The 27,794-nt window shown below is 23.2% G+C and overlaps 3 protein-coding genes across 4 annotated transcripts; all 3 read left to right on the top strand.

Moving 5' to 3' along the window:
- The first annotated feature begins 403 nt into the window (after window positions 1-403).
- On the top strand, window positions 404-7,060 carry SMC1 (structural maintenance of chromosomes 1). Its single transcript, XM_012487884.3, has 20 exons — window positions 404-620; window positions 704-824; window positions 1,246-1,345; window positions 1,419-1,597; window positions 1,658-1,796; window positions 1,884-2,348; window positions 2,563-2,991; window positions 3,103-3,314; window positions 3,507-3,675; window positions 3,739-3,861; window positions 3,964-4,095; window positions 4,224-4,289; window positions 4,362-4,519; window positions 4,620-4,717; window positions 4,812-5,116; window positions 5,191-5,466; window positions 5,591-5,770; window positions 5,838-6,016; window positions 6,252-6,429; window positions 6,490-7,060. The coding sequence occupies exons 1-20, from the start codon at window positions 509-511 to the stop codon at window positions 6,559-6,561; spliced, it is 3,693 nt and encodes a 1,230-aa protein (XP_012343338.3). The 5' UTR covers window positions 404-508; the 3' UTR covers window positions 6,562-7,060.
- A 584-nt stretch (window positions 7,061-7,644) lies between these two features.
- Window positions 7,645-15,436, top strand: LOC105735737 (structural maintenance of chromosomes protein 1A-like). Its single transcript, XM_086903613.1, has 20 exons — window positions 7,645-7,786; window positions 8,170-8,290; window positions 8,538-8,637; window positions 8,924-9,102; window positions 9,168-9,306; window positions 10,040-10,501; window positions 10,699-11,127; window positions 11,222-11,433; window positions 11,870-12,038; window positions 12,191-12,313; window positions 12,384-12,515; window positions 12,616-12,681; window positions 12,829-12,986; window positions 13,090-13,187; window positions 13,503-13,807; window positions 14,071-14,322; window positions 14,414-14,593; window positions 14,690-14,868; window positions 15,016-15,193; window positions 15,321-15,436. The coding sequence occupies exons 1-20, from the start codon at window positions 7,675-7,677 to the stop codon at window positions 15,393-15,395; spliced, it is 3,669 nt and encodes a 1,222-aa protein (XP_086759739.1). The 5' UTR covers window positions 7,645-7,674; the 3' UTR covers window positions 15,396-15,436.
- A 2,210-nt stretch (window positions 15,437-17,646) lies between these two features.
- LOC100870468 (uncharacterized) lies at window positions 17,647-27,485 on the top strand. 2 transcript variants are annotated; one of them, XM_086903612.1, is made up of 29 exons: window positions 17,647-18,026; window positions 18,935-18,991; window positions 19,219-19,320; window positions 20,245-20,288; window positions 20,369-20,434; window positions 20,509-20,622; window positions 20,806-20,944; window positions 21,007-21,131; window positions 21,222-21,428; window positions 21,703-21,801; window positions 21,865-21,973; window positions 22,141-22,328; window positions 22,453-22,669; window positions 22,745-22,833; window positions 23,098-23,259; window positions 23,345-23,506; window positions 23,658-23,855; window positions 23,939-24,083; window positions 24,153-24,413; window positions 24,503-24,636; window positions 24,704-24,973; window positions 25,083-25,298; window positions 25,373-25,462; window positions 25,593-25,761; window positions 25,897-25,974; window positions 26,091-26,309; window positions 26,423-26,595; window positions 26,686-26,907; window positions 26,983-27,485. In XM_086903612.1, exons 1-29 carry the CDS (start codon window positions 17,840-17,842, stop codon window positions 27,127-27,129), a joined length of 4,389 nt encoding a protein of 1,462 aa, XP_086759738.1. In that variant the 5' UTR covers window positions 17,647-17,839; the 3' UTR covers window positions 27,130-27,485. The 2 variants fall into 2 exon arrangements, with proteins under 2 accessions (XP_086759738.1, XP_003694605.1); XM_003694557.4 differs by having other exon boundaries at window positions 25,593-25,974.
- Window positions 27,486-27,794: the final 309 nt, after the last annotated feature.

Below are 27,794 nucleotides of genomic sequence, written 5' to 3'. Positions count from 1 at the left end.
CTTAATTATTATGTTTTTCTGTAATTTAGTTTATATTGAAAGATATAAAATACATTATTAAACTAATTAATATATTGCACTTGTATATGTTATAATGTAACTCAACATTTGTAGTTTTTAATTATAAAGAAAAAATCATTGATTCTTTTTACTTTTTGGCAAAATTCTTTAAATCATTTTTCAAATTATAAATTTCTAATTTAATAGTATTTTGTTCTTATATGTTCTTATAATCTATTAATATTTCTGAAATATATAATAAATATTTTATATTTCATTTATTTGTATTATATACATAAAAATGTAAATAAAAAATACTATTGTGCATAAAATTATATATTTATAAATTTATATTTAATGAATGAAGTTAACAATACTATATACTACTAACTTCACACCAGTCGAAAGACCAATTGTTGATGTATAATGCTTGTTTGTGTTGGAAACTTTATGGCGCCAATTATGCCATTTTGCTGTTATTTGTGAATTTTTTTTCATATTTTTAAAAATGCCGGCTTTTTTAAAGCATATTGAAGTGGAAAACTTCAAATCTTATAAAGGAAAGCTTATTATAGGACCTTTAAAATCATTTACCGCTGTTGTTGGACCAAATGGCTCTGGTAGGTTATGTTCTATTAGAGTAGTATAAGCAATTCTAATAATTTTACATTTATTATACATTATATATATCTTTTTAAAATAGGAAAATCTAATTTTATGGATGCAATTAGTTTTGTTATGGGAGAAAAAACAAGTAGTTTACGAGTAAAACGGTTTAGTGAATTAATACATGGAGCTTCAATAGGAATGCCAGTTGCTCGAAGGTATCTATGAATTTTTTTATGTTATTTTAGAAATATGTACTATTTTAATATAATATTTTAATTTTATTGAAAAATTAATATAATATATAATATTTTAATACTTTATATTAATCTTTAATTAATTTATATAAATAATTTTACATATGATTTTTATTTTATACTTTTATTTTAAAAATATTTTGAGTTTGAAATCAATTTCTTTCAATTTTTCAATTATTTTGAATTAATTATTGAATAAATAATTAATATAATTATAATTATAAAATATAATTATATATTTCATTATAAATTATTTATCAATGCAAAATATGTTGTTATTTTTTCTTTTATTTATTAATTTATTTTTAAATTTAATTTTAATAAAAAATTTATATTTTTCAATATTTTTTGTAATTATCATTAATATAATATAATATTACAGTGCATCTGTAACTGCTGTGTTTGAATTAGAAGATGGTACTGAAAAAAGTTTTATGCGTTCTGTTCAAGGATCTTCTTCAGAACATAGAATAAATAATAATGTAAATTTTACATGTTTTTAAATATATTTTAATTATAAATTTGAAGAAAATTTATCAATTTTTTTTTATATAGGTTGTTACTAGCCAAGTTTATCTTAATGAATTGGAACAACTTGGTATTAATGTTAAAGCAAAAAATTTTCTGGTATTTCAAGGAGCTGTTGAATCAATAGCTATGAAAAATCCAAAAGAACGTACTGCACTTTTTGAAGAAATTAGTAATTCTGGAGCATTAAAGGCAGAATACGAAAGGTAAATTACATATGAATATAAATTTTTTATAGAATATATATGATATTTATTATTTTATAGATTAAGAACAGAAATGTTAAAAGCAGAAGAAGAAACTCAATTTTCATATCAAAAAAAGAAAGGTATTGCTGCAGAACGGAAAGAAGCAAAACTTGAAAAAGAAGAAGCTGAAAAGTATCAACGTTTAAAAGAAGAATATGTAAAATTATTTATTTGTTTATTCATTTTATTAAATAAATTATGTAACTTATAAATATATTATGAATAATAATTTTTATATTTATAGATAGAGAAACAAGTAGAACTTCAATTATTTCGTTCATTTCATAATGAAAAAAGTACAGAAAACTTAGAAGTTTTACAGAAGAAAAAACAACATGAAATAGAAAAAATTGAAAAGAAAAAAGAAAAAGCAGAGGAATTATTAAAAGAAAAAAAGAAAGAAGCTGGAAAATTGGGAAGAGATCTTGCTAAAATAGAGCAGGATATTAGAGAAGTAGAAGTAGAAATTACAAAAAAAAGACCCACATTTATTAAAGCAAAAGAACGTGTTGCACATATGCAGAAAAAAGTAGAATCAGCTAGAAAATCATTAGCTCAAGCACGTATTGCAGATGAAGCTCATAAGAAAGATATACATGAACTTCAAGAAGAATTGCGACAAGTTGAAGAAGCTAAAGCAGCTTATGAAGCAAGTATTGCTGGTCAATCACAATTACAAGGAAGAGATGTGCAACTTGAAGATGAACAGGTTAGAAAAAGATTAAATAAAATTAATTTAATGATAATATTTTATAAAATAATTTACTTTGAAATAATATATTGCAATATTATATATTACAATTTTAATATTATATTATAATAATAGTATATAATTAATTTAACTTTTATAGTAAAATTTATAAGAATGTATTTAAATATTTATTTGAAAATAAAAATCACAATAAATATAAAATTAATTCAAGGTTAGAGAATACAATCGTTTGAAGGAAGAAGCAGGTAAACAATCGGCAAGATATTTACAACTTCTTGATTCTATTAATCGAGAACAAAAATCAGATCAAGATAGACTTGATAATGAAGGAAGAAAGAAAACAGAAATAGAAAATAAACATAAACAGAAAGGTCATATGCGAGATGAAGCTCTTAAAAGAGTGGAAAAATTAGAAGAGCATATAAGAACATCAGAAGCTGCCTTAGAAGATCAGAAAAAGTTGCGGGCCGATTTACAATCTGATGTTGGTACATCAAAAGATAAAATACAAAATTTACAGCGAGAATTAGAAAGCATTTCTGAACAACTAGGTGATGCAAAAGTTGATAAACATGAAGTATCAAGAACTAAAAAGAAAACCGAGATTGTGGAAAATTTTAAACGTCTTTTTCCTGGAGTAGTAAGCTTAAATTAGAATTAATATTTTATTAATTTTTTATAAAATATTATTTTATATTAATTTAATAATATATATATCACATAATTATTATTAATTATAATTATTTCTTAGTATGATCGTATGTACAATATGTGTGAACCTATTCATAAAAGATATAATGTTGCAATTACAAAAGTTCTTGGAAAATATATGGAAGCTATTGTTGTTGATACTGAAAAAACAGCTAGACAATGTATTCAATATCTCAAAGAGCAATATCTTGAACCAGAAACATTTCTCCCTCTTGATTACATTCAAGCAAAACCATTAAAAGAAAGGCTTAGGTATGTAGGTAAAAATTATAAATTTTAGAAATTAATTAAATAATTAATTAAATAATATTCTTTATATTAATTAAATTTAATTTAAAAATTAAAAAAAAATTTTTAAATTTCTTTATATTACTTATATATATATATTATAAAGATTATAATGTTTTATTATATAATTTCAATTTTTTTTTTTTTTTTTTTCAGAAATATTCAAGAACCTAAAAATGTAAAATTATTATATGATGTATTACATTTTTCACCCAAAGATATTGACAGAGCTGTATTGTTTGCTACAAACAATGCACTTGTATGTGAAACACCTGAAGATGCAAATAAAGTAGCTTATGAAATGGATAAAAAAGCAAGATATGACGTATGTATGCAATATTTTTTAAGGATTATAATAATTAAATAATATATACATGTATAATTACAGTGTGTTGCATTAGATGGAACATTTTATCAAAAAGCAGGAATAATATCTGGTGGTAGTTTAGATCTTGCAAAAAAAGCAAAAAGATGGGATGAAAAACAAATGTCTCAATTAAAAGCACAGAAAGTAAGACATATTAATTTCATGTATAGTTTATGCATATTTTATTTTACATAAAATTGTATCAATATATAATAATAGTAATTGTAAATATTAAATATTTTGTAGGAAAAATTAACAGAAGAATTACGTGAATCATTAAAAAAATCACGAAAAGAATCAGAATTAAATACAGTTGAATCTCAAATACGAGGATTGGAAACACGTTTAAAATACAATAAAAGCGATTTGGCTGCTACGGTAAATAATATAATTTATATATCATACTATAATAATAATAATGGCAATATTATCTTTAAAAATCTATTAATAATCTAAAAATATCTTTTATATAAACATATGATTACGAAATTATATATTTATTACAGCAAAAACAAATTGCAGAATTAGAAACAGAATTAGATGCTCTTCAGAATGAATTAAATATGTTTGGTGTACGTATATTTTTTTTTTATATTTATGTAAAAACTTTTAAAATATTAAATTAATACAATTTTTGTATACAGCCAGCAATAGCTGCAATTGAAAAAACTATGGCTGAGAGAGATCAAGAAATACAAAACATCAAAGAAAAAATGAATAATGTTGAAGATGATGTATTTGCTAGCTTCTGTGAACAAATAGGTGTATCCAATATTCGACAATATGAGGAAAGAGAATTACGGTATGTTTTTGGAATTTTTAACGAAAAAATTATCTATAAAACTAAATATAATTATAACTATATTAAATAAAACTATTATTTTTTACAATTATATTTTTAGTTCACAACAAGAAAGAGCAAAAAAGAGAATGGAATTTGAAAATCAATGTAATCGCATTTATAATCAATTAGATTTTGAAAAACAACGTGATACGGAAAGTAAGAACTAAAATTTTTATATATTTTTAGAAAATATAATATATAATAATAAATTTAAAAAATTACTCAATCTGTTAATTTATATAAAATTTAGGTAATGTTTTACGATGGGAACGTGCCGTACAAGATGCTGAAGATAAACTTGAGTCTGCCCGACAAACTGAATCTAATCAAAAAGCAGAAATAGATCATGATGAAACTCAGATGGAACAATTGAAATCGGCACGAAATGCAAAAAAAATGGAAGTTGATCAAAAAGAAGATGAAATAGGCAAAGCTAGACGTGAAGTTGGAGCAATAGCGAAAGATATACAAGCTGCTCAAAAACAATTAAATGCTATTGAAACTAAAATTGAACAAAAAAAAGCTGAACGCCATGCTATTTTAATGCAGTGCAAGGTTGAAAATTGAATTAATCAATTTGAATTTCTTTTTCAAAAACTATTCAAATAATTATATTTTATATTATATAGATGGAAGACATTGCAATACCAATGCTTCATGGAAATATGGAAGATATTGCTAGTGAAACTAGTACAACTAATACTTCAGACACTAACAATGATTCATCTTTAAATACTCAACAACAATATGAACGTGAAAAACGAATAACTATAGATTATGCTCTTCTTCCTGAAAATTTGAAGGATATAGAAGAAGAAGATATTAAAAAAACTACTGACAAACTGACAAAAATAATTAATGATTTACAAAGTACTATTCAACGTATTCAAGCTCCCAATATGAAGGTAAAAAACAATTGAAAAATATAGATATTTTAACAATCAATTTATTTCGTTTTATTAAGATAATAAAGAATATATATCATAATAGTATAAATATTGTTAAAACTTCATTTTAATTTTTTTTCAGGCAATTCAAAAATTATATCTTGCTAAAGAGAAATTACAAGAAACTAATGAAGAATTTGAACAATCTCGTAAAAAAGCAAAAAAGGCAAAAACACAATTTGAGAAAATAAAAAAAGAAAGACATGATAGATTTATGGCTTGTTTTGAACATGTAGCTAATGAAATTGATCCAATTTATAAGGTTTGTTAAAAATATATGATATACATATATGATAAAAAATAGCATATAAATATTTATATTATTTTAGAGTTTAGCAAAGAATCAATCTGCTCAAGCATTTCTTGGACCAGAGAATCCAGAAGAACCTTATTTAGATGGTATTAATTATAATTGTGTGGCACCTGGAAAACGATTTCAACCAATGTCTAATTTATCTGGTGGAGAGAAAACTGTTGCAGCATTAGCACTATTATTTGCAATTCATAGGTAATCCACCAAAATTTAATTATTAATTTTATCTTATATTAATTTCTTATTTATAATTTATTTTTGTTAATTTAAGTATAAATATATATTATTTTTTATTAATATATTATTAATAATACATTATATATTATTATTTATTATATTTTATTAATATATTAATATATTATTAATATATTATAATATAAATATAAATAAAATATAAATTAATTCTAATATATAATTTTATATACTATAGTTTTCAACCTGCACCATTTTTTGTTTTGGATGAAATTGATGCTGCATTGGATAATACTAATATAGGAAAAGTAGCTAGTTACATACGTGATAAAACAAGTTCTTTACAAACGATTGTCATATCTTTAAAAGAAGAATTTTATTCTCATGCTGATGCATTAATTGGTATTTGCCCAGATGTGAGTAAAACTGCATATTCATATACTATAACACTGTGATATCTTTTTTCTCAATTACAGGTTGGTGAATGTCTGGAAAGTAAAGTATTAACTCTTGATTTAACTACATATCCCACGCACATTAATGCATAGGATATATTTCTATATAATTATGTATTACAATTATATTTTTTATTTTATGATTTTATTTTATATTTAATAATTTTATGTTCAATATTTAAATTTCTTATGTTGAAATTTAACAAAATATTTTATGAATTATGTATTCAAAAAAAAATTGTGAAGTTAAAAGATTTTCAAAAAATATTTGGATTATTAAATATTTTACTAATATTTTTTCTCTCTTTTTTTAAAAAAAGTTAGTGTAATATATATTTCAATTGTTTTCAAAGTTTTATTATTATTTAAATTAAATTTAAATAGGAAAATTTGCCTTTAGTAATGTAAAAGTTGTTTAATAATAAATTATTTATATAAGTATATAGAATTATGTATGAAATTAAAATAATATGTCAATTTTTAAGTTAAGTTAAGTCAAATGTTAAATCATAATTTTTATATTGTAAGTTTGTAAATGTACTTTTCTAGGATAACAAATTTCATTATAATATACTGTTTATTAGTTTTTAAATGTTTGTTCTTTATGATATATATAAAAATATTTTTTATTTGAAAAATAATATAAATTATATAGTAAAAAAATTAAGTAATTCTTATATTACTTAAAAATAATATTTTATGTTTTGTATATCATATAATATATACATATTTGCATATATTATAAAAAATTATTAATAATATAATTATTGATATATTATTAATAATACTAAATATTATATAATATCACTATATATTACTAAAATTTTTTAATTATATAATAAATTTTATTTTTTACTTTATTATTATATAATTATAAAAGCATGATTTATAAATTATTATTATAATATTATTACAATATTTTTACGACATTTATATGTCTTATTTTATCAATCATGAAATTAATAATATAAGCATTTTAGAATGATATAAAGAATACGTTTCCGACTTAAAGGAATTTATTTTGATACTTTATTATATGTTATATTAAATACTTTTCAATAATTTTATAAAAAAGAATTTTAATAATAATTTTTTTACATTTTTCGGTTTATAAAGTATATTATTGAGTTTTAGTGTTGGCAGTATTGTATAAAAGACAAAATTGTGGCGCTTAAACTTACAGTGTTTTATAAAGTTAAAATTACAATGCAAGTAAATTTGAAGCATATCATAGTTTTTAATTTTAAATCTTTTAAGGGAGAAGTAATTATTGGGCCTATTAAACCTTTCACAGCAATTATAGGTGCAAATGGATCTGGTAAGTTCTATCTTTTTTCAATTATATTTTCGATAACCGTTTAAGATTTAAAAAAGAATCACATAATATACCCTACAATATACAGTATACAATTGAAATTAAAAATCTTTATTTATTTTATTTTATATATATATATATATATGAATTATAAATTTTTTAATTATTTTAGGATTATTATTTTTGATTTCTTAATAATTTACTATGTTCAACTGCATTTGATTAATTATTAAATTATTTTTTATTAATAGAAAATTAAAAAATTTATTTAAATTATATTTATACATATAGTATATATAAATTTATAAAATTAATTAAATTTTTAATCTTAAAAAGTTAAAAAATGAAAATTACAGTAATTGTAATATTTATTATTATTATTTTAGGCAAATCAAATATCATGGATGCAATTAGTTTTGTGATGGGAGAATCAGCTAAAAGCTTGCGTGTTAAAAAATTTAATGAACTTATTTATGGTGCATATGGAGAAATATCTATGGCACACAGGTGTTAATATATTTATTTTTTCAAATTATATTTTGAATTTTGATTTTAACATACATTATTAATAAAATAATATTTCATCAAAATAAATTTTAAATATATATATATATATATATATATATATATGATGAATTAGAATTTCATAAGAGTATAATTTAAACATTCATAAATAATTATTTCTATCATATTGTTTTCAAAATACTTATTATTTCTTGTCTGAAATTTCTAATTTTTCTTATTTATAATATAGAGCATATGTAACAGCTGTTTTTACTCTTGAAGATAATAGTATTAAAAGCTTTACAAGAACTGTATATCATACTTTTTGTGAATACAAAATTAATGACCAGGTAATTTAAATTTTATAAAAATTATGCAAATTACAATTAAATCAATTACATAATTGAATTAAATAATAAATAATAATTAAATAATTTAATAATTTAAATTGTATATTTTCTTAATTATGTTACAATATTCTTTTATATAAAGAAAATATTTTTAAATATTTTTAATTATAACATAATTATATGATTATTGTATTTATATTTATATTGTTTATTTAATAATTACTTTTATTAATATTATTTAATTTGATATTAATACAACAAAATAATATGTTTTGCTATAATCAAGGTAGTTGTAGTTCAATTGTACTTATCTGAATTAAGAAAACTTAATCTCAATGTCAAAGCCAAAAATTTCTTAATATTTCAAGGAGCTATTGACTCCACAATATTAAAAACACCAAAAGAATATACTAATTTATTTGAAGAAATTAGTAATTCAATTGAATTAAAAGAAGAATATGAAAGGTAAAATAAACATGTTATTACATATCAATATTATCATTATTATATTATTTTTTATATATTCATAGGTTAAAACGTGAGATTTCTAATGCAGAAAATGAAATTCGATTTATATATAAAAGAAAAAAAGATCTTCTTATAAAAAAAAAATATGATTTGTTACAAAAAGAAGAAACAGAAAAATATCAAGACCTTTATAATCAATATGTATGTGTCACATAAGTACATATTTACATTACAGTTGTTGTTATATTGCACTGTTTACTATATACATAAGATTTTATATTGATCATTATATAAAATTTTCTTTTTAAAGTGAAATTTAAAGTATATTTATATAGAATAAAATAATTTGATATATAATTAATGAATGACAAATATTTGCATTTATATGTAATTATGTATTACTTCTTACTATCAGTGATAAGATATGATAAAGGAATAACACGCAAGAACAATGATTTTGAAAAAAAAATCTTTATTTTTCTAATTTAAATTGTATAAAAAATATTTTTTATACTATAAGTAGAAAAGATGTTTAGTGGCTTGTTTAGACAAACTACTATACATAAATCATATAATATAGATTATGTACAATTAAAAAATCATTTTATCGAATATATACGCAAATATGCATAAAATATACAGAATAATCATATCTAAAAATTTATTTTTTCATACAATATATATTTTTATTTCTATAAATTTTTTTTTAATTAATTATCTCTTATTTTCTGAAAAAGATATTTTTGTATAATGTTTTAATAAGCTTTAAAATCTAGAATATATATTTAGATTTCCATAATTATATAATATTTAGTTATTAGTTTAATTATTAGTTTAAATAATGAATGTATTATTTTTTTTAATTATTTTTTCAATTAAATATTACTTCATCAAAAAATTTTATGATATTTAAATAATTTATTTTATCTTTTAGTTAAAGAATAAAACAGAATTATATCTTTTTGAATTATTTCATATTCAAAAAGATATTCAAGATTTAGAAATTACATTGAATATTACAAAATCTAAAATAATTGAGTATGAAAGAAACAAAAGTATTGAAAACGGTCTTTTAAAAGAACGAAAAGAGCGATTAGAAATTGCAAATAAAACTATAGAAAATATTGAGCAAAACCTTATAAACGTAAAAAATAATGTAAGAAAAAAAGAAACAAATTTAATGGAATCAAAAGAAAAAGTTTTATACTGGGAACAAAAACTTAATTCCACAAATTTATTGCTATTAGAAAAAGAAAAATATAGAGAATCTCATATAGAAACAATAAAAGAATTAAAAAATGAATTAACACAAATTGAACATGCAAAATATGTATTTGAAGAAAATATGACAACTCAATTATTATCTCAAGACAATATTGAACTCAATGATATACAAGTATAGTTATATTTAAAGAATAATTTTATATAATACTATGTAATACTGTAGAATATTATATAAAAAAATAGTTTATCATATGCTTATATATTAATTTGCTATTAGATCTAAATATAGATATTTTATACCTGTTTTTATTATTATAAATTCAAATTACAAAAAATTCATCAAAATAAAATTTATATTTTTTTTTCAAGATAAACGAATATTTTCGTTTAAAACAAATATCTGAGACAAAATGTTCAAAACATGTAGAGACATGTAATTTTTTTAAATGCGAGCAAAATATAAATCAAAATAAATTAGATAATGAAAATAGGAAAAAATATGATTTAGAAACAAAGTTAAATCAAAAGATTATTTTAAAAGATGAAACCGAGAAACGTATAAAAAATATTCAACAATGTATAAAGGAAATTCAAGACACGTTAACTGATAAAATAAACATGAAACATAATTTAGAAAATATAATTACTCAACAAAAAAAAGATGTAGAAACTATACAATTAGAATTACAATATATATCTGAACAGCTTGACTGTGCAAAAATAGATAAATTTACAATTTTGCGTTTAAATAAAGAAGCAGAAACAATTAAAATTTTGCAAAATCTTTTTTCTGGTGTGGTATGCATTAAAATTTATATTAAATTAATATTATTAAATTAATTTATATTTTTCTCTATAAAGTAATAAAAAAATATTTATGTTTAAATTTCAGTATGGTCGTTTATACAATCTATGTAAACCTATTCATTCTCGCTATGATATTGCAATGACAAAAGTTTTAGGAAAATATTGTAATTCTATTATTGTGTCAACAAATAAAGTAGCAATACAATGTATTAATTATTTAAAAGAACAACAGATAGGATCTGAAACTTTTTTACCAGTGGAAAATTTAAAAGTAGAACCAATAAAGGAAATACTACGGTACGATATATAATGTAATTGTATACAAAATTAATTACATTAATTAATTTTGACTTGAAAAAATTAATTATTTTATCGATTTAAATTAAGTAAAAAACAATTATTTTTTAAGTATGTATCTTTTAAATAGTATTTAAATTATATGCAATATTTTACTTAATTCTAATTAATTCACTTCGTTTAGAAAATGCAAAGCTAAATTCTGAAATTGCTTCTACGAAACAAGCATCTACATTATTTTTTATGTTATATCTATATATTTTCAAAATAATTAATTAATATAATCAATTAATATAATCATTATTAATATAATAAAAATATGAAAAATAAAATTTTTTTATTTTTATTTGTATAATTATATTTTAAAATATATAATTTTTATATTAAACTTACACATATTGTCATTTAATAATATTTTCATGATTCTTCATTTTAGTGGAATTACGGAACCAAAAAATGTAAAACTTTTATATGATGTACTTAAGTTTGAACTTGTAGAAATTACTAATGCTATTTTATTTGTAACTAAAAATACTATTGTTTGTGAAACATCAGAAGAGGCAAGAATGCTTGCATATGAAATTAATCCATATCGTAGAACCAACGTAAGAATGAAAATTTTATAAAACTTAATTATTTTTTATGAAATTTTTTGTTATTTCCATGCGATGTTTTTATTATTTTATACTGGCTATTTGCTATTATTTTATCATTTAATTAAATTATATCGTCTAATATTACTATAATTATATTATAGTGCGTTGCATTAGACGGAACTTACTATAAAAAAGATGGTATAATTTCTGGAGGAGAAGTTGAATTATTAAAAAAAGCCCAAATATGGAACGAACAAAACTTAATCCAATTAAAATCAAAAAAGGTTTTTTAAATATTCATTTTTTTTATTAATAAGTTAATTTTACGATACTTATAATTCCTAGTTTATTTAGATAATATTAATGGAGCAATTAAGAGAAAAAATTAAAATTTCTCAAAGTGAATCTGAAATAAATACATTAAATATACAAATTAAGAGTCTCACAAATAGAATAAATTATTCCACATCTGACTTAAACGATCATGTAAGTAGTTTTTAATGAAATGATATATTTAATTGATTTATTTTCTTTATTATATATATATATAAATATTTTCTTCTTCAATAATTAAATTTTTCTTTAGAAAAAAAAAATAATCACGCTTCAACATGAAATAGAAGTTATTCAAAATGAATTAGACATAATAAACGTAAGCATTCGTTTTATCAAATTTTATATTTTTTCTATTTATTATAAATTATATAATTAGCAGTAAATTTATTTTTTTATCATATTAATAATTTTAAATGTTATTCATATAAATAAATCTCATCTTTTTTTATGATATATTATTCAGAATAATATAACATCAATAAAAGACATTATGATGGAAAAAAATCAAGAAATTCAAAATATAGAAAAATCCATTATGAATATTGAAGATATGATTTTTAAAAATTTTTGTAATCATATTGGCATATCGAATATACGTCAATATGAACAAGGAAATCTAAAGTAAATACTACATTTTAAATATTGCCATATATTTATTTATATTTATTTATATTTTATTTATAATATATATTTTCATATTTCATGTTCAATAATTGTATATTAGATTTCATCAGGAGCAAACAAAAAGAAAATTGGAATTAGAAGAGCAATATAATCGTATTCAAAATTTATTGGATTTTGAAATAAATCGAGATACAGAAAGTAAATATATTCTAATTTTATATTATATTATTAATAATTATTTTGATATTATAATCTTAATATAATTATATAATAAATAAATATATAATTATAAATATAAAATTTATTATATGTTTTAATAATTTTTTATCGAGGATAACTTTCGACTAATATTAAAAAATTATTTTTAATATTTATGTTAAAAAATTTATGTTACTAGTAAAAAATAACAATTTAAAATCTCATAAAAAAAATAGTCTAAGCAATACATGTATCATTTCAAATATTAATATCTTATTTTGAGAATATTTTGTATGTGAAACTTTTTTTTTGTAGATGCGATTCTGAAGATAAAAAGAAATCTAAAAATAATTAAAAATGAATTAGAAAATGCACATCAAATTGCAGTTTTATGTACAGAAAATAATAAATATGAATTAAATAAATTAAATAATTTACAAAATATGTATGATGAAGCCAAAAATAACATTAATAAAGAAACAGAAAACATTAATAAATATAGATATAACATCAGTACCATTTCAAAATTAATTATAAGTACTCAAAAGGAAATTACAATAATTAAAACAAATATTAAAAAGAAAAAAGCAAAATGTTATGCTATCTTGATAAATTGTAAGGTAAATTGAAAATAACACATGTTAAAATTAAATATCAATTAAATATAATTCCTAATTATTTTTAAATTAATGTTAAATTAACGAATTTATATAAGAAGAGAAAACGTTATACAATAATGATATAATATTTATCTTTAAGTGATGTAATTTATTTATATATATATATATTATTTTTGTCGAACTGTTGTTAAATTTAAAATCGCAGATATGGAAATTTTATTGTAATATTATTAAAGATAATTATATTTATATCACATTAATAGGTTGAAAATATTATTATTCCATTTCTATCTGGAAGTATCGCAAATAATTTGGAAGATATAGAAATATTTGATTCATTAAACAGTGAAGAAATGCACGATATAGAAATTCTTTCACGCATAAACTTTGACATATTATCTGAAGATATTAAAAATCGAACAGAAGAAAATGTTAATAACTCGAAAAATAAACTCGTGAAAGAAATTGAAAAATTACAAAATAAAATAGAATCTATAAAAAATCCAAATTTTAAGGTTTGTAAAGTTATAATTAGAATAAAGTCATTATAATATTTTAGTATGAAAAATAAAATATTATTAAAATATTATTTAAAATAAATCATAGGCTAATAAAGAAATTGAACTTACAATTGAAAAATTAAAAGAAATAAATTTTAAATATCAAGAACTACGTAAGAAAATTAATTTAATTAAAAAACAATTTGAATTAGTAAAACAAGAAAGATATAATAGATTTGCACACTGTTTAGAATATATTACTACAAAATTAGATTCTATTTATAAGGTAAATAAGTGTCGTAATTTATTATTTTAATTATATAATTTTAATTTTTATATTATATATGTAATTAAAAAAAATTTTAAAAATGTGATTTTATAGTGTTTAATGGAAGATGAATCGGCTCAAGCTATTCTTTTGCCGGATAATCTTGAAGAACCATATCTAAGTGGTATAAATTATAGTTGTATAATGCCTGGAAAACGATTTCAATCATTCTCAAATCTTTCTGGTGGAGAAAAGACACTTGCTACAATAGCTTTTTTATTTGCAATTCATAGGTATTTTATTATAAATTCATTTTTAAATATATTGTTTTTATATTGATTTAATAAACAATATCTGTAAATATAAAAAAATTATTTATTTTAAATTTTAACTTTTACATTTAGTATTACTAATTCTTCTTAACAGAATTTGTTATATAGTTTCAGACCAGCTCCATTTTTTATATTAGATGAAATCGATGCAGCTTTAGATACTATAAATATAAAAAATGTTGTACGTCTTATACATTCTAAAAGAAATGAGATGCAATTTATTATAATATCTTTAAAACGTGAGATATATTCATGTGCTGATGTTCTTATAGGAGTTTGTTCTGATGTAAGTTTATATTAAATATGCATTTTTTTTTAATGCTTTTCATATATTACACATATATTATGAAAAACAAATATTACTTATACTTATATATTTATATTAATTACAATATATTATTTTACATTTTTAGACCACTGGGGAATACCCAGAAAGTTTAGTATTTACACTTTCATTGGAAAAATATCTTATATCGCATGAAGAATAATTTTTATTTTGTAATTAAATTACGATTATATTTTTAAAAAATTGCTAATATATTTAAATTTATTATTTTAACAATAATTAATAATTTATATTATATAATAATATATGTCTTATTTATTTAATTAAGAAAAAATTCAATTCTGTTCTTTTGTTGCATATATTAAATTATTTAAGAGTTTTTATTTTTATTTTTTTATTTTTTTAATTTAATATATATATATAACGAGTTAAATTAAAAAAATATATATACGTTATATAATTTAATTAGAATAGCGATAATACTAATATAATTAATATTTCGAAATCTGTAATTTCTATTTAATCCTTTTTCTTTTGTATGATGACTCGTATCGATATCTGACTCATCGCTATAGAAATAAAAGATTACATCATTGCAGAATTATTTAGTAATTAATAAATTTGATATAAAAATACTTAAAAATATAAAAATTATTCGGTGTTGAATAAATAAACGACAGGATTTATCGCGAATGTTCATTGTGAAAAATTACAAAAAGACTGATTAATATTACACTGGCCTACTTATACTATTAGAAATAGTAGCAACTCTGATTTATAGTCGGTTGCAACGATATAGGGACTTGGGTCAATGTAGTCTATTACGGTTAACGCTTTGTAAAGTAAGTCGCGCTCCGGGAATGCGGCCAAAATAATGATTGTCGTTTAATAAACTTATTAAGTCTAAATGACGCGATCTGTATTGATAATAATATCGTAACTATAATCGATAAAAACTGAAAGATCATAAAGTATGTCAATCAATTCTGCATATTCATTTTTATTATAATAATGAAATTGTTTTGTATAAATATATCATATACAGTTTCCAACTATTTAATTTTTAAAATTATATGTTTTTGCATTATTTTGAATTGATTTTTATTAAATTAATAAATATATTCATATATAGACTCATAATTTTATTAAAAATTGAGAATTAAATATAGTTAAATTAATCTTTTTTATAAAATATTATAAAATTATAAAAATTGTCTTAAAATTTTATGATTTTGACTATGTGGAACTTTATATACTATATATTTTTGCTTATTCTTGATAATAATTAGCGCAATATGCCTATCGAAATACACATATGTATGTACATATGTTTTTTGTTTATATACTTATATTGAACGAGAACACTGAATATAATAACATGATGCATTGCTTAATTTATGTTCTAGTTTACATTTTCGCAACATTCAAATCACAAATGCAGGCCGTTAGATATATCCTATTGTATTTAAAATAATCATATTATAATCATAAATTGGTAAATTTCAATATATTATTATATTTATAGTATTATTAAAATTAATTTAAATATTATTATTAATATTTAAATAAATAGTATTTAATAATATAATAATCTTATAATAGATATTATATAATTAATTTTTAATCATATAAATTAATTTATAATTTATTAATTATGTAAAATTTTACTTTGAGAATTTAATTACTTTACTTAATTTTACTTACAAAAAAATCTATATTTTTTTATTTTATTTAATTATTTTTATCATTATAAAAAATAAATAAAATGGTGTGATTGTGAGTATTTGTATTAAAATTTGTATTATTTATATAATCATAAAAATTATTTAAAATAATTTTTTTTACTTTAGATGATTTCTATAAGGAATAAAATCCTTATCCTTTATTATCTTAATGATATATATATTTCATATGATGGTATGTATAATGATATTTTATGATATATATAACAGAAGAAAATAAGTGATACGCGTATTCGATCATCGTAATAAAAGACACATGCAATTTCTTGGTAAAGAATGATGACCTCTTCATTTCTTAAAACGGGGATGAAATATATATATATATATATATATAAAAGAATATAACTGTATTCATATATATTTATATTACTATATCCAATTACATCCTTTTCAAGTAATGGTATTAATATCATATTAATATTCATATTTCCATATTCATATTCATATTCATTTAATTATAGTATTGAAAATGATTGAAAATTCGAAAATTACCAAAAATTTATAAATTTTAATATATAAACGTAAAGTGTAAATTTAAGTAATAAATTTAATGTTTTTTAATTTTATTACTTTTCACGACAATACTTTTTACCCTCATATAGTATAGTATAGTATAAAAAAAAGAAAAATAAGAAAGAATCAATTTTTCAAAAAAAGAAGTATAAGAAGGGAAAAAAAGATATAGAAGGAAAGGAATCAAAGGGAAGGGATGACATCGAAGATCAAGACAGTGGGAGGATTGCATGTTGATCGTAAAACGGAGGATGATGACCTCCCCTGAGTTACAAAGCATCTGCTAAATAGATGATACGCCAGTTGTCGTATGTCTAGTTGTCCTCAGCTTCAGACGAAGGCGAGTTGGCTCTAGGATCACATTACTGACTTTATCAACGAATAGTCGCTCATGGGGCCGAAGGCCCTTCAGCTGGCCGCAGCGTTCGTCGTGGTTCAGCTTCTTCTGCCCCAAGCTGACTCTGTACGGACTAAACTTAGGAAACAACGGTCGAAGTCACTGCAAGCTCAACAACCTGCTAACAGTGATTATGAGTACGATTACTATGACAATTATGACGACGACTATGAAAGAAATGGTGAATATAATTTTCGATTATTTGATATTTGGTAATTCTGTAATTAATATTGCATGTTAAATTTTACTGTATAATTATTGTTATTTAAACATTTTTTGTGAAATGGATTTCCACTTAGCATATTTTTATTTGTGTATTATATTGTTTTGTAGTATTGCATCAAAAAATTTAAATTAAATAAATGAAATATTTTTTTTATAATTTTTGTATCATTAAGGATTCTTGTTTTTATATAGAAAGAATTAAATTTAATATTAAAGAATAAATTTTTTAAAATTAATAAAATTAATCTAATAATTAATTATATTTTTAATTAAAAGTAATTGACATATATAATATGTTATAAAATTACTATCTATACAATTTCTTCGTTATTGTAACAGTTATTGTAACGTTATTTGTATTATTTATGAAACAATTAAAGGAAGTATATATTAATAACTACCTAATTAACACCGGAAGTTTCAGATCGGATACTTGTTTTAGCGCTTTGCGTAATGCAATTAATCAATTGTGTTAATTGATAAAAATTAACAATTAAAATTTTTATTGCACTTTATTAAACACTCATTCATCTCAATGTATTCCGGTATTACTATTTTTCTATACATTTAACAGATATTAAATCATTTATCATAGTCCAATACATACTTATATTTTGTATATGTAACATTAATATTTCTTTTCTATTAGAATTAAATTTATAGACCGTATATATAACAAGTGTATATATATGTAAAATATTATGAGACAAATAAGTAAAAAAAGATTATAATTAAATAGAATATTAGAAATTAAATAGAGTACATGGTTCTTCTTAAATAAAACTTTACTTTAAAAATTAAATTTGAAAATTTAAACATGAATGAAATAATGGATTAATATTTTAATAATATTTTTATGTTTAGAAACTATAATTACAACTACACCACCATCATCTGTTACGTCTAATATCAATACCGCAAGTATGCATATATATTATATATATTCGATAAAAAATATTCATATAAAAATAATAAGCATATGTAATATAATTTTTAAAAATTATATATTATAAATTATATATTCAATTTTCATAAAAAATGATGAAATGAAACAAATAAAGTTAGATATAATTAAATTAAAACCTTATAAGTAATTCAAACAAAATATTATAAAACAAAACATTAATTTTATTATATGTTGCATAAAGGCAGGGGTGGATTACCGACAGAAACATTACAAAGATCATTTTATAGATCAGCATTGTCTACAGATTCACCAGCACAAACGACAATTCGATCTTTCATTCAAGGTATTTGATGGTTCTATGTAAAATTTACGTCATAAATATATAAATTTTATGAATGTTATGTTTAATAATATATAATAAATATAAAAATAATAAAATTAAGATATATATTTAAAAATATATTAAAAAAAAATTAAAATTTGAATATATTTATATATTATATTTATATTTTTCATACCATTTTAAAAATTTATTTAAAAAATTAAATTTTGTAGTTAATTAATTAATTAAAAACAAGTTTTCTTTTAATATCAAAAATAATAAAAACATATTATATATACTGAAAAATGAAACTTAATATTAACATTTATTCTAACATGAACATTTATTGTATACTTTTGAGTTATGTTTTCATTTACAGTTCTTTTATTAGTTTGTAGTATTAATGCAATGACATCAATAATTTGTTACATAAACGTTTATCAAAGGTAATAATATTTTATTATTACTTCAGAGAATTCATAATAAATGATTTGTTTCTAGTAATTGTTTACTTTTGTCCTATTATGTTTTCATTTTTCAACTTACAATACCACGTATTGTTTCATTTGGTCAATCAATATTACGAATATTTTAAATAAACGATTTGATTAATCATATAACTAATTCTTTTTCTAAACATTGTGATTCATTTGGAATATCTTGATTTACATTTCAAACAATTTTTTCATGTTTTATTAATTAGATGATATATATATATTATGAATTACATATATACATACATATATAATCCTAAAGAATAATAGTTAAGATTCACTTTTTTAAATTTTTATTTTATATATTTTTGTATATTTGTATTTTAAGCATTTTTTTGTATTGTATTAAAATATTATTTTTTTCTATATTAATAATATAAATTTAATAATAGCGTTATATATTATAAATATATAATTATAATATATATAATATTATTATACATTATAATAGAAGTTCGAGATGATCTGCATACAACTCCAGAAAGAAATCATCCAGTAAGTACCGAATATAAAATTTAAAATATATTATGTAGAATTATAAAATATGTATAATAATAATTTATTTATATTATTAGTTACCAACTGAAATCGTGCCTGGTGAAAGTAATATGATTAATGCTGTTGCTGTTCCTGGACCAAGAGTAAGTAATACTCTTTTTATGAAAAAAATAATAAATAATATTTTAATGTAACAAGTATTATTTTCATAACTTAGGGAGAGCCTGGTAGACCTGGAGATATTGGTCGTCCGGGGGATGCTGGATTTCCAGGACAACCTGGAACTCCGGGAATTCCAGGACCGCCTGGACCGCCAGGACCTATACCTGATGTAAATAATTAATATTATTAATTATTATTAATTTCAATTATAGATTTATTATATTGTATGTTTAATAAAAAATTTTATGAATCGTTACATGTGTCTACGTATTATAAAATATATTAATATCTTACATTCCAGAATAATTACATAACATATTTCTTCCTATTAATAATAAATTAATATAAATAGGTATCAATGTATTATCAACAATTAGCTTTATCTCAAGCAAGTCAAGATAAAGGTCCGACGGGAGCAGCAGCACCTTTGTATAGTCCAGATGCTTATTTACAAACACAAGTAGGCCCTATTGGTCCTCGTGGTCCACCAGGTAAATATTTATATTTTAATTTTAATTATTACATGATTATATAATATTTTTCAATATAATAGGTCCACCTGGACCATCTGGACCACAAGGCTTTCAAGGAGTACGAGGAGAACCTGGCGAGCCAGGAACTCCAGGTCCTCCAGGTGCTCCAGGTCCAAGAGGATTACCTGGTCTAACTGGAAAAGATGTATGTATTAATTAAATTACTAAATAATTATAATTAATATATAATTTATATATAATTAATAGTTAAATTGTTGATTAAAATTGGCGTTAGGGTAATACCGGTGAAGATGGAGAACCTGGTCCTCCAGGATCAGTTGGTCCAGTTGGTCCAAGAGGTCTTCCAGGACTACCTGGTCTTCCTGGTATGAAAGGACATCGCGGTTTTCCAGGATTAGATGGTGCGAAAGGAGAGCAAGGTATATCTGGTGAAAAAGGATCTATAGGTGCACCTGGATCAATGGGTCCTGTAGGCCCTATTGTGAGTATTGAATATCAATATTTGTATATTTTAATAAACTTTTAATATTGCCAGATTACTTTTATATCTTTCCATTTATTATATTATATTGAAATTATTGCATTATAGTTTTCAAAATATTTAAAACATAAATATAAAATAATGATGCATTAAAATATTTTAATTTTTTATTATTAGTATTAGTATTTATTAGTACTTTAATTCTTATTTAGTCTGAATAGAAAGTTTATTGTATTGAAAAATTTTAAAAAATAATCTATGAAATATATAATAGGGTCCTGCAGGTCCACGTGGTGAAAGAGGTAGGGAAGGCCCTCCAGGACCTCCGGGAATTAGAGGAGTAGATGGAATTTCTGGTCCGCCTGGACAACCTGTAAGTAAAATAACAAAGATAAATATAAGAATCATGAATATAATATAAAAATAATTGTTGTAGGGTGCAGTAGGTAAACCAGGTTCTCCTGGTTTTCCGGGTAATCCAGGTATAAAAGGAGATCAAGGAGCGCAAGGACCAAAAGGAAGTCAAGGCATACAAGGACCTCGAGGTATTTTTTATATATTTTAAATAATTAATATTTATTGTAATTTATGTATCTACAGTGAAAACGAAAATGATCAACGTATTATCAAAGTATTCAATAAAATTTTTTATAGAATTTAAGAATTATGTATATGTAGAATCTGTAGAATCAAATCTTTTCCTTATGCGTAGGTGAAACTGGTCGTCCTGGACAACCTGGTGAATCAGGACCACAAGGGCCTCAGGGAAAAGATGGAATACCTGGAGAAAAAGGAAGTATAGGAGCATCTGGTTTAGTTGGTGCTCCAGGTTTTCCTGGAGCTCGAGGACAACCTGGAATACCTGGCAATCCTGGTATTCCAGGAGCAAAAGGCATGCCTGTAAATATTGTTTTTTTATTTTCATATGTTGTTTCTATAAATCTATGAAACGAAATGATAATGTAATTCAAATTTGGATGAATATAGATTTATTAAATACGTTAAGCAATTTTTTTACATATAGGGATTTCCTGGTGAAAGAGGATTTAAAGGTGATAGCGGAGTTAAAGGTGATGCAGGAATTCCAGGTCCGCGTGGATTACCTGGTCCTCCTGGAAACGAAGGAAAACGAGGAAAAAGAGGAATGCGTGGACCTATTGGTACACCCGGTCCAACTGGAGAACGTGGAGCACCAGGAGCACCAGGTCTTCCAGGTCCCGATGGACCAATGGGATCCAAAGGTATATTATCAGAACCATTATTATGATAATTTTCTTACAATTATGATACTTTATATTATTATTATTATATTATAGGTCAATCTGGAGATCGTGGACCCGTTGGCCCAATAGGACCAAAAGGAGTTATAGGAGATCCCGGTCGTCCAGGATCACCTGGATTACAGGTTTTAATAAATATATATCTTTGAAATAATAAATATACATATGTTTTATAATATTTTATAATATATTGCTAAATTTAATTTTTTTATCTTGATTCTTAAATCTATTATCAGAATAAATTTTCTATCATTCACGAATATTCGTGTTCATATATTCGTGTAATATAAGCATATATATATGCTTATATTAGATATGTACATTAGGCATGCTTATTAGATATATTTAAAATTTTTGATATTAAAAAAATATGAAATATGATATTATAGGGTACACGTGGATTAATGGGTCGTCCTGGTGCACCTGGAAAGCCAGGTAATCCAGGAGAACGAGGAATCCAAGGAGCTGATGGAAAACCTGGAGAACAAGGTCCACCTGGCTTACAAGGTTTGCCTGGTCCACTAGGTCTTCCAGGAGAAAAAGGATATCCAGTATTAATAATATTTATCTTTACCATTTTATTTTTGTTTTTAATGTTAGATATCCGAAAAAATTATTTTTATTTATTATTAAAAGGGCGAGCCTGGAAAAGCTGGTGAACCTGGAAATCCTGGACCATCTGGTCCTAGAGGTGATACTGGAAAAGAAGGAGCACCAGGACCACAAGGTTCACCTGGACCATCAGGAGCAGATGGTGAACGAGGACCTCCAGGATCCCCAGGTCCTAGAGGTTTTCAGGTATATTTTATATTAAAAATTATAAAAACATATATTTTTGAAAAAATTAATAAATAAATTAAAATTAATAAATTAATAAATATTTAAAATATATGTAAAAATAATAAACACAGAAACAATATAATTTTATTACATAATTTGATGTAATTAGGGTTTTCCAGGTACAACTGGAAATGCGGGATCGCCAGGAAAAGATGGAGAACCAGGTGTTCAAGGACCACCTGGTTCACCAGGTATACCTGGAAATAGAGGTGAACGTGGCTTTCCTGGGGAAAGAGGTGCTGCAGGAGGGCCAGGATTAATGGGACCAAGAGGAGAACCTGGAGTACAAGGATTAGATGGTCCTCCTGTACATATCTTTTGATTTCTTCATATATTTGCTAAAATTTTATTAATTATCTAAAATGTATATAAAATAAATATCTATTTTAGGGATTACCTGGAGTTAAAGGAGAGAAAGGAATTTCAGGACCATCCGGATTAGTAGGATTGCCTGGTTTACGAGGAGCTCCGGGAGAATCAGGTCCAAAAGGAGAAAGGGGACCTATTGGACCAATTGGTCTTGAAGGACCTCCAGGTTGTATGTCATAGAAAAAAATATATTTATTATCTTGAAGAAATATATAATGTTAGTATATTTTTATAGGACGGATTGGAGAACGTGGACCTCAAGGTCAAATTGGTCCACCAGGACCACCAGGTGAACCAGCAGAACGAGGAGATTCTGGTTTACCTGGTCTTCCAGGAGAGACAGGTGCTCCTGGTAATCCAGGAGAAAGAGGCCCTCAAGGACTTCAAGGATTACAAGGTTTCCCAGGACCTCAAGGACTTATTGGTTTACCAGGATTAAAGGGAGATCGTGGTTATCCAGGATTAAAGGGAGATCAAGGAAATTCTGGTCCACCTGGTAATAAATAATATGTAATACATAAAAAAATATTCAAAATCAAATTTTATATTTTACAAGCAAGTAAACTATTAATATAAATCTTATAGGTAATCCAGGTGAAACTGGACCACAAGGTTTAATTGGCTTGACTGGATCTAAAGGAATACGAGGTGAACCAGGTGCTAGAGGAGAACCTGGTATTATAGGACCACCAGGAGTACCGGGAAACATTGGTGCACCAGTATGTTTTTTCTTTCCTCATCAATGTTTTTGTGCAATATCAATTTTATAATTTAAAATTTTTATAGGGTCCACCAGGTGCAATAGGACCACCAGGACCATCTGGATTGCCAGGTAGTAAGGGTAATGCTGGAGAAGCAGGACGACCTGGAAATCATGGACCAATTGGAAATCCAGGTTTACCTGGCACAGATGGAAACAAAGGTGAAAGTGGTTCTCAAGGTCCTCCAGGTATTCCTGGTCCTCAAGGTCCTCAAGGTTCTCCAGGTGAGAGAGGATTACCTGGTTTACCAGGTCCTTCTGGACCAATAGGTGCTAGAGGAATACGAGGGGCACCCGTAAGTTCGATTAAAATTTTAATTTTATGAAACATAATTATTCAATTTTATTCTGAATTATAGATATATATTAGAATTTATATGTATTGTAATCAATATAATATAATAGGGTGAATCTGGTACACCTGGAAAACCAGGACCAGAAGGTCCACCTGGACTTTTAGGACAAATTGGACCAATTGGACCACCTGGGCCACCAGGAGAAATTGGGGCAGAAGGATCTAGTGGTAAACCTGGACCACCTGGAATAGCAGGTCGTCCTGGAGATAAAGGACCACCTGGAGCAATAGGCCAAACAGGATTACCAGGTTCTCCAGGTTTACCTGTAAGTTATGATCATATTGAACATTATATAAATTGAAAATAATGTAAAATGAAAATATACATTTTCATAAATAGGGACCGCCTGGTCAAGCAGGTCCTCCAGGATCAGCAGGAGAAAGAGGATCAAAAGGAGAAACAGGACCACAAGGTGTAGAGGGACAGCAAGTTAGTTTTTATCATTTTTATTAATGATATATATATTTATAACAATAATAATTTCGAAATTATGTATTTTTATTTTTATTGTGACTTTAAAATAAATGTTATAAAAAAAAAAATTAATTTTTTTAATTAGGGACCTAGAGGAAAACCAGGACCTATTGGATTACAAGGCCCTAAAGGTGAACGTGGTGAAGAAGGGCAAAAAGGTTTAAAAGGTCATAGAGGATTTACTGGTTTACAAGGGCTACCCGGATCTATTGGTCCACCAGGAGAAAAAGGAATACCTGGACTTCCTGGATTACCTGGTAAAGATGGTGAACCTGGACCTAGAGGGAGTCCAGGACGAGATGGTAACCCTGGACCAATTGGATTAATTGGCAATCCAGGGCCAAAAGGCCCTCCAGGTGATGAAGGTCGTCATGGACCACCAGGTTCACCTGGTCCACCAGGTCCTCCAGGCCCACCTGGTGAACTTGGATTAGGATATGATGCTGCTTCTTTAGCTGCTCTTCTAGGTAATATTATTATATAATATAAAATTATATTTCTATATATTTCAGAAAAAAATAATTATATAAGAATAATTAATATTAGAATTATTAAACCGTTACATTAATCTTTATATGAATAGGACAAGGCCAAATTAAAGGACCAGATCCATTAATTGGTGATGAACCACCCAGAATGTTTAGTCAAGATATGACAGAACAAGAAAGACAAGAACTAATTCAAAAAGCATATAAACAGCTGAAATCATCATTTCAAAAATTTATAAAACCAGATGGTGAAAAGAATTCACCAGCCAAAACATGTAGAGATCTTTATAGTGCTTATCCTAATAAACTTTCCGGTTAGTTTACATAAATTGTAAAATAATTGTTAATTTTAATTTATTGAAATTAAAATTATCGAATTCACAGAATATTAATATATTTATTAAAAATATCTTTCTTAATATCTTAGGAGAATATTGGATTGATCCCAATGAAGGTGATGCAAGAGATGCAATTTTAGTGTATTGTGATGCCAAAAAACATGCAACATGTTTATTACCAAATCCAGTACATTCTCCAGAAATTATACATATCACTGATCAACCAGAAACTTGGTTAAGTGAAATAGAAAATGGAATGAAGGTAACACTTTCTATTGAATTTACATAAAAATATAAATATAAATGAAACAAATTATTTTTACTTTTCATTTTTAACATATGTAATATTCAGATTACATACAAAGCAGATAGTAATCAAATTGGTTTTCTGCAACTTCTATCAAAAAATGCATATCAAAATATAACATATCACTGTAAAAACAGTATAGGCTATTTTGATTCTGAAAGAAAAACATATAGAAAAGGTATGAAATTTTTAACTTGGAATGATGCTGAATTAACACCACGTGGAAATCAACGTTTAAGATATGAAATGATAATTGATGAATGTAGAGTAAGTTTTAAAATATTTGAATTGATTTTGCAAAATATTTAAGCATTAAACTTTTATGATATTAATATTTTTTAGATATACAATGGAAAATGGGGCAAGACAATAATTTCATATCAAACTGATAAAACTATAAGATTGCCTATTATAGATGTGGCCTTACGAGATATTGGAAAACCTAATCAAAGCTTTTATATTGAAATTGGAAATGTTTGTTATGAATAATAGATTAAAATTTTAAAAATATTTTTCTATGCTATTATAAATATTAAATAATTAAAATTTTCTAGTATTTTAGCATTTTCATATATGTACATACATAGTTTACAATTTGAATTTCTTTTTCTATTTTTTTTTTTTTCTATTATTTTTATATCATATTATTATTATGAATATAATTTTATATGTTAAACACATCAATAATAATTCAAAATTTTAACAATAGCTAAATTTCTTAATTTAATAAGTTTAATTATGCATATAAAAGTCTTCCAATAGCTTTAAAATACATATACATGTATTGTAACTAGCATATAACTCTATATGTAAAATAGTTAATAAATATTAAATAATTACAAAAATAATTTATTTAAATAATCAAATTACTTTCTTTTTCCACACACACATATAATTTATAAATATATAAATATATATTATCATTTATTATTATCATTGTTAATGTTTAAGATTTTGTAATTTTAATAAAACAAGTAAAATATATATGTATACATATTATATATGTAATTAATAAAATATAAAATAAATAAGATACATTAGCATTAAATTTTATACAAAATATTTATAAAATTTTATTCAATTTCTATAAATGAATAATTTCTGCAATTTTTTCATTTTTTTCATTTTTTCATTTCTTCTAAAATTGATAATTT

This window comes from Apis florea, unplaced genomic scaffold, assembly GCF_048593485.1.
Source record: "Apis florea isolate Af1SG1 unplaced genomic scaffold, ASM4859348v1 contig_2293_pilon, whole genome shotgun sequence".
In the NCBI taxonomy this organism is placed as follows: domain Eukaryota; kingdom Metazoa; phylum Arthropoda; class Insecta; order Hymenoptera; family Apidae; genus Apis; species Apis florea.
The sequence above is the reverse complement of the archived record's forward strand: the minus strand, read 5'-3'. Positions and strand labels throughout refer to the sequence as shown.